Source organism: Vanacampus margaritifer, chromosome 10 (assembly GCF_051991255.1).
Source record: "Vanacampus margaritifer isolate UIUO_Vmar chromosome 10, RoL_Vmar_1.0, whole genome shotgun sequence".
In the NCBI taxonomy this organism is placed as follows: domain Eukaryota; kingdom Metazoa; phylum Chordata; class Actinopteri; order Syngnathiformes; family Syngnathidae; genus Vanacampus; species Vanacampus margaritifer.
This window is the reverse complement of record NC_135441.1, coordinates 22,262,297-22,277,050: the sequence shown is the minus strand read 5'-3', so window position 1 is coordinate 22,277,050 and position 14,754 is coordinate 22,262,297. Positions and strand designations below refer to the sequence as shown.

The following is a 14,754-nucleotide window of genomic DNA, read 5'->3' as shown; positions in this document are numbered from 1 at the left end:
CAAAGTGTGTTCCTTGGGTTTTGATTTGTGCGCTTTTTAGGGCTGAACAATGCATCGAATTTAAATTGACATTGCGACATTGTATATTGTAATACGGATTAATTTATTGCTTGGGGAAGAGGACCTTGAAAAAAATAATCCCAAAAATTACCATTAGGTTATTCTTCAATCTCGTCCTTCCCTCGTACTGGACGTGCCACTGTAGCTTACACACAGCCGTTTACGGGAGCTCGCTCCACAACAACGGAACGGTCCGAGATGAGCGAAATGGTTCGCATTGGTGGAGGCTGCAGCCACAGCGGAAGTGCCTGGGGGCTCCGGGGGAGATTTGAAATAGAAACCCCTTCACTGGTTTTTCACCTCCTTCTCCCTCCCGCCTCCATCCTTTCCCTCCCACCGCTTTGACTGGATCCCTGGCTGTGACTCTGGGCTGAGCAGCCATGTAATCCACCTCTGCCTTGCTCCAAAGGCTCCTCTTACTTAAGAACCGGGCGTCCATGCGAGCATTCATGCGGAAAAAAACACTGCTTCGTACATCCGTGTGCGGGGCCTAACACAAAACTGTGCTGGAACGCTGAATGGTGACTGACGTCACGCCGCCCCCCGTGGCCATGACAGAGAATTCGTCTTGTGAAAAAGCCCGCCGCATCTGTCTCCCAATGTGACACGGCAACATTTCCACTCAAACTTGCTCGCTGGCGCCGTGCAACTTACGTAACGGGTCACGATGTCCTCCTCCTCCTCTCTTCGGAGATCAGAGAAGCTGATGAGATTGATCTCTCCGAAATCAATGATATCAACGTGATTTGTGGGAATTGAAGTTGGTGGCCTGTGCTTGCTCGCTGCTGGGCTGCTTTGATCTTCCTCATCAGGCCAGGATGCTTTTAACAAACAACACAGTGAGGATGAGCAATGAGGGGGAAGAGGTGAAGGTTGTTCCTCTTGTTTTGCACTTTTTTTGATCTTATCATCCCGGTCCAAAGGCACATCAGCCAGATTTTGGCATTGTCCACAATCTAATGAGATCAAAACAAAAATTTTCGCAAGGGGTTATATTTTCAAGACCAGCGTAAATCCCGTGTGGGACGTGGCGTATCTCTGCAAGGAGGCGGGTTAGACCCAGTGTTGGTAATTGCAGTTCACATATTTATGATAGAAATACATGGTGTTTGAACAGCTTTCTACCATGTGCCAGTGTTAGACATGGTCTGAGCAATTGTAAGCTTTAGATTGACTTTCTGCCACCCAATTATAACTCATCACACTCGACCAGTTCCGCCAAATTAGCAAAGATGTGCAGCAAGCCTAAAACTAAGGCGCAGATGCGGCATAGAAAAGAGAGTGATATTCAACTGCACTGCATCATATTGAGAGCAGTTTTGGTTACTTTACTACTACCGTTGTTTATGCTAAAATGCTACGTCCTAGCGAGAACTTCATTTATCATAAAAGTACCAACATCGCGACATTACACAATTCTGAAAGCGATGCGAAAAATATCAACGGTGTCATTGATTAATTGACTTTGATTTAACTATCATCACATTGTAGTCAACAACAAAACATCTTAAACTGTTCAACCCTGAGGGGTACTTGACTCATTGAGCCATTTTCAGCAGTAAAAAGTTAATATTTTGTCCAGAATGAATTTGATAACTTCATTTTTTTCCCCCATGTGCAATTAACTCTTTGACTGCCAAAAACGTTAAATAACGTTTAGTAAAAGACGTTAAAAGACGTTTGTTTCAAAACAGAGGTGAAACTAACTATTTTCTATTGTTGATTACTGAAAAACGGAATAAGGTAGAAACAAACTTTTTTTTTCTGATGAAAGATGAGAGTCCAATCTTTCATTTGGTAGTATGTGTGTTTCCATAGTCCAAACACATAATTTTCTATGGACCTTGAAAGATCAGTCAAAATGCTTAAAATCGGCTGGCACCCTTTTCTGAAAACGTCTGGCAGTCAAAGAGTTAATACCTTTAAAAACGAATGCTTCTAATTGCTGTCGACTGAAGATGACATCACCCGTACTGAGGAAGTAGGTAACGACCAATCATGGCTCAGTTTGCTGACCAAACCCAGAAAACAGGTGAGCCATGATTGGTCGTTGGCGAGCTACTTCCTCAGCACGGGTGATGTCATCTTCAGTCGACAGCAATGGGGGGGAAATTAGTTTTTAAAGGTAGTAATTGTACATGAAAAATAATAAAAGTTATCAAATTGATTCTGGACTAATGAACTTTTATTTTATAGTATGGTTCAACACCAGGCATTGTCAAATGAACTTAATTAAATTAACCACATTCTGTGAATTTTCTCTCACATTCCACACACTGTCCACAGGTGTGAATGTGACTGTGAATGTTTGTCTGTAAATAAAGTTTGAAGAGTTCACAACCAAAATGGCGAAAACAAAACTTAAATAGTTTTCACCTCTGAATGATGTCATATTTAAAAGCATGTTACCAAACAACCTTCCTTGGCTTCACTAATTCACGCTTGACATCATCGCCTCCGAACAACCGTATAATGAATGATAAGGGGGATGAAGCAAAATGGAGGACGTGTGAAGGAAGCTGTATTGAGATCAGTGTTGGCCCGTCATCACAGCAGTGAGCGGGTCTGGGTTGTGAACAGCTGCCCGCTCGTCTAATTAAAGATCCAAACGCCTCTGGTGGAGAATGAACTCAACATTTTTGGTTGGGCTCATTGAAGTCGCTGAGTCGGCGGAGGTGCTGCTTGTTTTGGAGTGGAACAGGAATTTGTAATTGGGCTTGTTCTATAATCGTGTTTTAAAACAACAAACCAAAAAATACAAAGAAGGTTTCTTTTTTTTTGGTCTTGTTTGATGCACGGCGATTGTCCGTTGAGGTTCAAAGGTCAGTCGTGTTGTGGCCCGGTAAAAAAAAAGTGCTGGTTAAGTCAGCACTGTGGTAGCCTGACATTACAAATGTGCTACTTGGAAAGGGGAGATTCCTCCGAGTCTTAGGTGTGACCACACATTCATGCTGGCAAACTGTGATATCATATCTTCGCCATGTTCCTCCCTCCTTCCCTCTCTCTCATCACTCCATCAATCAACTTCCTCACCGACCTTTTTTGGGGGGGGGGGCTCCTTTTGAGAATATTTGTGTCCAGATGAAAGTGAGGGGATGTCAGAAAGACAAGGAATGGTTGTATTATGAAATTATTATTATTATTATTATTAAGCACACTTTTAAATATATATATATTTTTTTCAACATTAAATATGAGTAATGGAAAACATAAAAATATTGTAGGCTACAAACAATGCAAAAGTGTATCAATCCCTCTATGTGCTTACAGTGAACAAATCCTGTTTTTCTAAGCTAACAAACTTATCAATACACAATATACATGAACAATTTTGCCTAAAGATGTATATTATAAAACGAAACTCCAGCCGTCACTTACTGTATGTTTAAAAAGCAGGATTACAGTGGATGACATTGAATAACTTTAAAAAAAAAAACAAAGCCATTCTATAACACTGTACTTCCTGTTTTGTTCTTCAAATCTACATTCAATCACACACTTATCTCAGTGCCGCCATCTAGTGGTCGAACGTAGAATAATCACAGTGCACCAATATACAGCAGTTAGACCAAAACAGAGTTGTCAATTAAACAAAAATAGCGGGAGGGGGTTTAGTGTACTCTTCTTCTCTTTTGATGCCAAACTCTCAGATGTACGACGGCATATCAGGGCCATGTAGAAATTTTTAATTTTTAATTTTTAATTTTTAGAGAAGGGGGGGGGGGGGGTACACTGAGAAAAAAACTGACATGGCACAAACATCCTGGTAGGCTACGTGTATTTCTTGCAAGGTTCAGAGTTTATTCTCGTAAATGTTTTTTTTTTTTTTTTTCGCATATGTGCCACTTTATAATGTCACAAATCTGCCAGTTTAATTCTCATAAATTTATGAGTTTTTTTCTGTGTCGCAAATTTGCCTCTTACTGTCCCAAATCTGCGAGTTAAATTCTCGTAATTTTTTCTGTGTTTTCCTCGCAAATTTGCCACCTTATAATTAGGGATGTAACGATATCCAAACATCATGATACAATATTGTCACGATATTGTGGGGAGGTTGACAATATTAAAAATAAAAGGTCACAATATTGTAAAAAATGACCTCATACCAAAACAAATTGCACATTACAGCAATGCATATAAACAACCTACAATCTCTAATATCACTTAATATTGAGGCACTTACTTGCTAATGCACGCTGTTAGATATTATTAACATTTAAATTCTTTATTTTCATATATTAACCATTGTTATACATTATTAACATCTTAATTCTTTACATTAACCATGTTGAAAGGTTTTATAGACGTGTAAAGCAAGTAGTGTTGAACTCAGTATAATTTGACCTTAAGCTGGGACATATTATTTGGTCTAGAAGTTCCTTCTCTGTGGGAAAACACATTTGGTCCTTGAGAACAGAATCTGTTTCGAACACGCACCCCTGACTCTGTTTTCGCCATCGCTCATGGAAAAGTACCCAGAGAGTATGTTTTGTCTACAAATGAAAGAGAGGCGGTCTGTTTTAACTATAAGAAGCCATTTTACACGCGGAAGAGACACATTCGGCGCTCTGAATTCCACCTGTTAAGTGATGAATTGGAGTCTGTTACGATGTCCAGAGATCTCTGTTAGATTAAAATCATTTTTGCAAAGGTGTTTTTTTCTTACATTAAATCTGTCTTCAAGTTTTGGAACACGCAAAGAGGACAAATAAGTGTATTCCTCTTTCAACGCACACATTGAGTTCCTCCACATTGACTAGCAAGCATAATACATTCCCCTTCACCTGACGATTAGTGTGGATTTTAAGCAAAGAAGGGCCAAAACATCCTTTATGAAAATTAAACTGCACTAAAAAACTAGCCACCAGAGGGTGCTAGAACTGCACAAATGGAAATCAACCTGACTCTTTTAACAGATGCGATGCTTTTAATATTGTGACATGACCCCGACGATATTGTGGCAGTTTTAATATCGCGATATCACGATATTGCCGTTATCGTTACATCTCTACTTATAATGTCACAAATCTGCAAGTTTATTTCTCATAAATTGTGAGTTTTTTTCTTTCAAATTTGCCACGTTATAATGTCGCAAATATTCAATGTTTTTCTCGTAAATTTGTGAGTTTTTTTCTCTAAGTATTACCCTCCCTCCCCCCTAATAAATGTATATTTATAAGTGGCCCTAATACGCTGACGTAAAAATGCAAAACACCCCCTGAGATCAGAAATTCTGACGGGTGGCATATTTTCCATCAAAACCACACCTGCATCATCCAACTGTGCATGAGAAATGCAATGCACGCAGCCAGTGTGGCTGATTAATACAAGCAATGTCTCCATGTTGCATTTTAAGCATGCAACACTCAGTGCCAGGCTGGAATTAGGCTGCCCCCCCCCCCCCCCCTTACCTCATCCTGCTTGTTAATTACATGTAAAATACCTGAGCTTGCCGCCTGCAATATAATACTCCTCTCTGAATGTTAATTAGCTGCCTGCGAATTAAAAGATTTAAACAAACCAAGCTGTGGTGGCTTCCGCGATGGGGGAATTAGTGGGGCGTGAGCGTCGCCCTTAGAACCGTCATTACACTGACATTAGTAAGAGGACGTGGCCGTCACATGACCGGGCCTAAAAAAAACATAACGTGTTTTAGCTCATCTGCATGAGAGACGCGTGTTTGCGTGAATTAACGGCAATTTTGATCGTGTTTGTCCAAACTGATCCTGCTCCATTTTATTTTCAGCGTGTGGAAAATAAGCTTGTGTTATTTTTATTCAGTGTTGCCATGACAACACAACCTCTTTCTCTCTCTCTTTCCCTCTCTCTCTTTTTTTACTGAATCTGAGGAAGTCAAGGGAAGAAAACATCTTTCTAACATTTATATTCTAGGAGATGTATACCCCCCCCCCCCCGCCCCCATATGCATTACATTTATTTTACATGTACTTTGAGAATGAAGACTTTCATCAAGGCTTTACTCATTTACCATCTCCAAAGTCAATGAATGAACAGTAAGATCATATTAATTAAAAATGATGGCTTCGTTGAAGTTCTGACCTGACATTTGACACTGAGATATAGAAAATTGGATTTTCTATGTGGATCGCACCTGGACAATGGGGGCTGGCCAATAGAGGGCGCTATGTTGCCGCCCACCATTTTGCTGAGTCACAAGACAATTTACATAATAAAAATGAAATTAAAATATTATAAAAATACAAATATGTATCTATTTTTAGCTAAGTATGAGGTTAAGTAGTGTACATTCAATGATGATTAAAACTGATTTGTTTATGAGGTCTCATTTGATGACGCAACTTCCGGTTTATGACTTTATTATACTGCCCCTAGTGGCCAAGGTGGGCACACAAAAATGAGATAATCCAAGTCATCTTTATTTAGCGCTTTCAAAATAGCCGCAGCTGTCAGAAGTACAAAGAACTGAATTGAAGCATTAAATCAGGATATACAAACATAATTCTTTACCTTTTATATATTTTTTTTAATTATTTTTTTTATATTATTGCTATTACACTTCATATTCAACACATTACAAAAATGTTGCTACTTTGTAAACAATGAGAAGCTGAGCTACGTCCAGATTATGCCAATTTCTATCTGCCTACATGCATAATCGCAAGCAAGCATGCAGCAGCAGCTTTATTAATAGCATGACAAAAACAACAACAACAAAAAACTACTGTCTTATTGGAAACATCAATCTTTGCAATGATCATTGATTTCCTTTGATTTCCTGACTAACCGTCATTGTAATCGGCACAAATGATGCCTTAATTACAAAAAGTAGCTTATTTGGGGTTTTCTTTTTACTGCTCCATTGACTACGCTGAGCTCTCCAGCCAGCTTTAAGATACAAATGGCAGCTGCAGGACAAAGTCATTAGTTATGCTAAGTGGACGCGCAGATTAATATGGTCAGAAGCATAATTATAGAAAAAGAACAACACTTAATCCCAGGGCTTTCTTCCATGCAAACTGGGCTTTTCCGCTTTATATTTAATCCGTGGAGACTGGGCCTTGTTTGTAAATACTAAGTACTGTACAGTATGTCTGTGACGCATGACATGAGCCATTACTACATTCCTGATTGTAAAATCTGAACAATACTGTACATGATTATATTATCCAACCAACCATTTAAAAAAAAACTAAAAAACTGTTTATCCTCATTAAGGTCATGGGTGAGCTGGATCCTCTCCCAGCTGACTAGTAGTTAACACTTTTATAATAAAGGTAATAAAGAAATTGTACTTTTCAGCACAAAAGGGACGCCAAGTTGAAATTGGCCCTGCTGTTCACTCTTCGAGTCTTGTGCAGAGACAAAAAGCTGTTGGTGGTTTGGTAGTCAGACGTCTCCGTTAAAGGCCTTTAATGTGTTGATGACTTCCTTAATGATTCTGTCAGGCACTTTCTCCACTGAGGCTAAGTGGCTGAAAAACAGCTCGTTGACTGAAAACGGCAAAGAATCATACGAGCATCATCAGCTCCCTCGGGTTAGGGGTGGTGGGGGTGGTGGGGGCGGGGGAGCAAATCATTCAGAACGCCGTTTCAGCCCTTATATTTAATTTGCAGTCTGCATGTAAGCAAATGAATGCATTATGACTGGTTGATGTGCAATTTCATAGCACCACCAACAGCAGATGGTACCCGAACATGTGGGTGCCAAAAAAGTGATCACTTATTTTGGTACCCGTCACGAACGGCTCTATTTTTGTAGACAGCGCACTAGCACCGTGGCGCAAATGTTGTATCCTGATTTTCGTATTCTTGGAGAGGCACTGAGTGAGAATTTGGTGGCAGAAAGTGTCTAAACCAACAACTGATCAGACCATGTCTAAATATTGGCACAGCTGCTCTAACGAGATTTTTGGTGGATTTGATGGAGGCACAGGCAGATTCTTAACTCTGCGGACATGTGGTAGGTGTCAGTGGGCATCAAATTTTTATTATACAGCCATGGAATAAATGAAGTGACCGCCATTGTTTTTTTTTTCTTTTCAATTTCTTGTTCATTTTAACATGCATCAAGTCACTAACTGACAAAAGAAAACATAGAATGCCTAAAAGCACCATTTTTGGGCAGTACAATGCTGTAGCTATTATTTAAGAACTTGTGATGTGATTTTGGTTATGATAAAAAAAATAAAAAATAACCATAGGATAACTTTATTTATTTCAGATTTTTTTACCCATATAATAAAACAAATACAAGAACACAAATAAATAAATAAATAAATACAACCCAACAATAACAACAGGTGGACATAATTAAAATAATTATAATAATAATAAAATTAAAATTAAATATACCGGAGTCCTGCAGTTTTTAGATGTTTTCGTCCTCCAACGCAGCTGATTCTAAAGCTTGGAGATTGTAGGATTATAGGAATCAGGTGTGTTGGAGTACGGAAACATCTAAAACCTGTAGGACTCTGGCCCTCTAGGACCAGGACTGGGGAAGAATGCTCTAGTGCATGACTAGTGCATTGAATTATTAAAAATCATTCACTGCCATTGACGACTATAGACGTCAAAAATTCATGTGAACTATTTCTATTAGTTTAACATTTTTTTTTCATTTTATTTCAAATAAATATATATTGATTTTTTTATTGTACGTTTATAACAGATATAAAATTATCATGCGATTAATTATGATTAAATTATTTACTTATTTTTAATATATATTTTTTTATTAGGCCCGTCAGGTGATTAACATTTTCACATGACTTCACTAGTTAACTAACAATTAATCACAAATTTTATTTCTGTTCTAAATTTACAATAATTATTTTTCTAGATTTTCATACTCTTAGCAAAAGTGGATTTTTTTAAAAACTAATAGAAATAGTTAAAATGATTATTATTATTATTTTTTTTTTTACGTCTATAGCCGTCAATGGCAGTGAATGAGTTAATTTCACTTTGTCTGACCATGCTTGGCTCATCTGCGAAATGACCAACAATGGGTCTAACCTGCCTCTGCGCAGAGATAAGTGGAGATTTACGCCAACTATGAAAATAGAGCCCCTAGTCATCTTCAAACAAAAAAATTGTTTGTGAGTAAAACATTTCATCCCTATTGCACGCTATAAACCAAGCGGTACTGGTTTTGGTGCTACAGGGCAGAACGTGGTTCCATCATAAGAGACAGTCAGTGCATTATAAGGGGAGCCTTCAAATCCGCGCTACATAAATGCGTGGTTCATTGGCACTTCCCTGCCGTATCGGCTGTGACGGCTGATGTAGTCGTAATGGAGGTCTTGTAACAACAGTCGCCTGTCAGATTTCTCAGCGAAACACAAACATAGTCGTTGTCAATCTGTCAGATTCCTAATGGGGGGTTGTTAGCCCCACAAACGCGACTGCGGCGCCGCCGTCGCTGTGCAACCAGCCTTGATGCATTCCAAACCGGCTGCGCCCTCTGTGAATCCTCACTGCATTTATGCATTGGGGTGGGGGGGAGGTGGGGGAGGGGGTGTAGGGGGGGGGGGTGTTGTCATGCTTCTTTTTTTATTCAATGCTCTCCACTCCACAAGATGTCTCCCTCGCTGGTGCTCACTGAGCCGTTTGCGTCACGTTAATGGAGTTTGTGACAAGGAGAGTGAAGGTCGCTCTGCCAAGCTCGCACTCCTACACCGGATCTCGGTTATCCGCAGCGTTTTTGGGACGCCGCGTGCTGCATCGCCTTTCTCACCTGCCTCGTCCCCCACCCCCATCTCTCCATTTTTTATGTGGACACTCCACTCTGAATACATCAAACTCCAACTTCCGGTTACTTGATATTATATTTAGTCGTGCAAAAACACAATTGGTGCCTTCGAATAAATTGTGGTTTGCTGCATTGTTTAAATTAATTTACTAATTTACATGATCAATTTTCAATTAATACTAAGCAAAATGGAGTCAGCGTAGTGAGTTGGGAGACACCTCACATGCTATCAGACAGTAGCGAGAGATGCCCAGTGGTGTGCGTGTGAAAGCGCCATCTGCAAACTTGTAATTGCGTTTTTTATTTAGCGTAGTTAGGCTAAAATTACTCGGGATGTCAAGAGTGATGAATAGAACACGTGAAAATGAAGTGCAAATAGGAGGAGTTAATAATTTTTTTTTTATATATAATTTTTTTTTATATATATAATTTTTTTTAATATATAAAATAAAGGGCTACACACAGTGATGGTCCTAGCTTGAACGGTGGCCTGTGCGAACCTCCTTGGACCCACCTACATCTTGGATTGGTCGCCAGCCAATCAATCGCCATGGTTATAAAGGTTTTGGATATTTTTTTTTGTTTTGACTTTAGTTCTTTCATTTTATTTATTTGTAATTCATTTTTATAGATATTTTTTTAGTTGTGATTTTTTTCAAAAATGCGTCATTAATATTTAGTTTTGATTAGTTTTAGTTTTAGCATTAGTTTTTTTTTTTTAACATATGGAGTATTTGTCAAGTGCAAGATAAAGAAAAAGTGGTCTGGGCAATATGGCCCAAAAATGAAATTGTATTTTTTTTTTTTTTGTAATCGGTTTTTCAGTGAAACTAACATGCACATTTTTGGAGTGTTTAATTTCTCATCATAACTAATTTTTATACACATATTCCTAATTGGTGATTTTTTATGTAGGTGGGCATAGACAGTATTTAAAACATTTAAATAATTAAATTAGGTTGATTGCAAAAAAAAAATGATACAAGATTAAAAAACTGGACTGTAAATAATGTGTCTCCTGGTCAATTTTCCTTTTAAAGGTTTGAATGTGGACCAACTCCAATAAAAAACATTTTGAACCAATAGAAACAGATTTCAGTTCAAATGTAAATTCTGGACCTCGTGCTGAGACTCCGTAGTTCAAACCGCCTGTGCTTGCTCAACATGGCGACCGGCGCGCGCCGTCAAGCAGCAGCTAACGATCCCATAGGTGACGGAGCCGTGCGATCGTCCGCCGGATAACGAGCGAGCGTGAGAAGAAAAGGTTCGGCGGGAACGCCGGGTAACGGGACAAGGGCGGCAAAGTCCTCGCTTGACTTTTCCCTCCCCGCAACAACATCAACGTGGCAACGTGTATTTTTAGATGCCCTTTTACACAGCGTTTCGCTAGCGAACGAGCGAGACCCAAAAAGTGGCGATTGCTTTGTCACGCCGGCGCGCGATGAAGAAACAGAACGAGCCGGGGAAAAAGGCTGTAACGAGCCATGATGATGGCCTTGTTTTACAGGCTGTATTCCTTCATTACAGCAACGGCTCCGCACAACACCGTAAAAGAGCACATAACACCGCAGTGCTGTATTTCTCCGTGGGTGTGTGGGTGTCAAGAGTGAGAAGCAGAGAAAGAGAGATGAGGTGTAAAGGCAAAAAATATTTAGCGCTCTCTGCCATGTCTTCAGCACTCCTGGCTATTCATCACCAAGCAGAATTAAAAGCCGAGCCAGCCAGGAGCGAGAGAGAGCGCCCAAGCCCCAGCTGGAGGAAGCTATTGGCTATTTGCATCCCAGGCAAAATTGTCTCAATAAAGCGGAAAGTTTCGTCATTTGTTCCAGCGGAAGCGGATATTTTTAGCACGACAACAGCCAGCCAGCTGAGAACGTTACCCTGCGGTTAGGATGTCAAAATTAGGAGAGGATTGTTGAATTTGAAACCTGCCGAGCGCAGCCGCGATGGCCCGCGGTACGAGCAGTGGCCTTTCGAGTCTGCGGACGACCTTTTGGATGACCTCCTTAGCATGTAGAGCGTGTACAGCGTGTGGCCACACATGTATGATGAGGTCATGTTTACATGTATGTGCAGCATGATTTGGTTGGCAGTTGGGTTGATGGAGTCGATGTGTCGTTCGTAAAATCTCACATGACATATTTCGCAACAAAAATAAATGACATAGCTGATTAATGGTTGATTATTTGTTCAGCCACAGAAGTACTAACAAGCCATTTAAAGCACGAGTTGACGAAAGCATCCCAACTGACATAAACGTTGGTGTCTTGAATTTGCTGGTAACGAACACACATCTAGAATGAATGAATTAATTGAGCCTTTGACAACAACAAAAACAACAGACACACAATTTGTTCATTTGTATGTTAGCAAGCTAGTCCCTGGTTCGTGGAGGATGAAATAATCCAACTATTGTTGATTCTTGGCTGAACAAAAGACTTCCATAATGGCTGAGATGGCACATGAAAGACAACAAACGCAGTGAAAGAATTTGCAAAGTGTTGTATTTCTGTTCATTTGTTTGTTCATATGTTTGCTAGCAGGTAACTTCCTGGTTTATGAAAAAGAAGACGAGGGGAGAGAAGGCGATTCTAACATGACTCAATAGGACAAAATAAATTCCTCAGAAATGTTTTCGCTAACCCCGCTCCTTCCGTTTGCATGTTTATGATTCACATTGTTTTTATAGTGTTGTAATGAGAAGAATAAGAAAAGTATTTTGCCAAAATGTATGCCTGAGTGAGTGGATGTTGTTTATTTTCCAATTAAATATTTTGCTATTGTTGTCCCATATACATTGCTCTTTATTCAATGTTTTGAAAAGTTAAAAATCCTATGGAAAGGAAGCACCTCATATAGTAGAAACTACCATCTATTTTGCAGATTTTTCTGTACAGCATATTTTGTTCTGCCTCCTGTTTATTTCGGGTGTAATTTCATTGTTGAACCACTAGATGGTGGCCCACTATTTTGTTTGACGCTTGTAAATTTGAAAGAAGAAGAATGAAAACAAGAATTATTTCAGCTCAGTCTAGTTTTTGCTGATTATTGAATGCACACTCTTATAATGTACATTTTTGGGCATGATTATGATGCAAAACGTGAAATGATAATGTAGGTGAGTTAATTTGGGAAAAAAATGTATTTATTTACTGTAAACATATAGCGGCATCGGTACACTGTACAATATTTTTGTGTTATTCATTGCTCTTACTGTCCCTCAAAATATTGTATGCGTTTAAATGTTTTTGTATTTTTATAAATGTGCTTAACTCTTTGACTGCCAGACGTTTTCAGAAAAGGGATGCCGTGGGTGCCAGCCGATTTAAGCATTTTGACTGATCTTTCAAGGTCCACAGAAAACTATGTGTTTGGACTATGGAAACACACATACTACCAAATGAAAGATTGGACTCTCATCTTTCATCAGAAAAAAAGTTTGTTTCTACCTTATTCCGTTTTTCAGTAATCAACAATAGAAAATGGTTAGTTTTACCTCTGTTTTAAAACAAACGTCTTTTGACGTCTTTGGCACTCCTCCCTAGGATTTTACTAAACGTTATTTAATGTTTGTGGCAGTCAAAGAGTTAAAGACCTTTGAAAATGCAGGGCCATAAATGATGTAAAACCAAACAATAGGTTATTGTATATCACAAATGACCGCTCCTCCAGAATATGTCGGTTTTCTACTAATTTAAGCGCATTACATTTGATACAAAATCCTACTAAAATCCTTGTGAGAACATTCCACAGAGGCCCATCCAGTGTGTTTGATTATTGTATTTACGTAATTCGGCTCAGCATCCATCCATTGACTTTGTCCTTTCTCCCATAGGACTACACGTTGACCATGTACTTCCAGCAAGCGTGGCGAGATAAGCGGCTCTCCTACTCCGAGATCTCCTACAACCTGACTCTGGACAACCGAGTGGCCGACCAGCTGTGGGTCCCGGACACCTACTTCCTCAATGACAAGAAGTCCTTTGTGCACGGCGTCACTGTCAAGAACAGGATGATCCGCCTGCATCCTGACGGCACTGTGCTTTATGGACTCAGGTAAGCCGCTTAAAGCTGCCCCCTCTTGTGTGCCGTGATTAGCGCATTGATTACGAAGCGTAATGAGCTAACGAGCTTGTATCTGGTGCATCTAACTGGGCATTTTTTATGATGTACTGTATGCGGAGATATCGGAACTGATGTGGCTTAGATTTGACAAGCCAGGCGGAATGTCCAAAGCATGGTGGGGGATTTACGGTCAAAGAAACATTTGATCCAGTTTATCGTCGAATTCTAAAAGCGCCAAAAGTGGCCACTTGATGGCGCCAAAACCCAATTAATAGGAAAGTAGTAATTGCCATTTTGGGATTATGGTTTCTAGCATAGGTATGGTTCAAACTTTTATTATAGGGAATTGTCCCCCCCAAAAAAGCCCCCCCCAAAAAAAAAGTAATCTCAAAGGAAAAAAATAAAAAATAAAAAAAAATAATAAATATATATATATATATATATATATATATATATATAGTGCTGTCAAAGTTAAAGCGTTAACTAATTAATTAATCCCAAAAATATATATATTTTTTTAGGTGAATTCGAGTTACCTTCCTGTTATTCACGGCAGGGCTCAGTTCCTAACTGGGTGTTTATTGGAACCTACAAATGCTCATAATATATAATAATAAACATTTGTTTGATCATTGCATCATATTTCTCCATAAACTGAGCATAGCCCTCAGAAGACTTTATAAAAATGAAAATGGCCGAGAAAGGTTTCCCACCCCTGCTTTAAAAGATAGTACCTTTTTAATACTTCCATCCATCATCGTAACAGTTTCACAATTGAGTGCAGCATCACTAAGAACATTTTTTGTCCAATGGATGCGCAGTTTTCTTGCAAAACATTTTGCCTGTTCTTAACTCTAAAAGTAAAAACATCCATGTCAGGGCATATCATAGGCG

The 14,754-nt window shown here is 39.2% G+C and overlaps 1 protein-coding gene across 2 annotated transcripts in view; it reads left to right on the top strand.

Annotated features, from left to right (window-relative positions):
- gabrb2a (gamma-aminobutyric acid type A receptor subunit beta2a) overlaps nucleotides 1-14,754 on the top strand; it is a 39,639-nt gene that overhangs the window by 3,184 nt on the left and 21,701 nt on the right. For both annotated transcript variants that reach the window (XM_077577650.1, XM_077577649.1), the window contains exon 4: nucleotides 13,631-13,851. In XM_077577650.1, coding sequence (XP_077433776.1) covers nucleotides 13,631-13,851 — 221 coding nt within the window. The remainder of the gene's footprint in view (nucleotides 1-13,630; nucleotides 13,852-14,754) is intronic.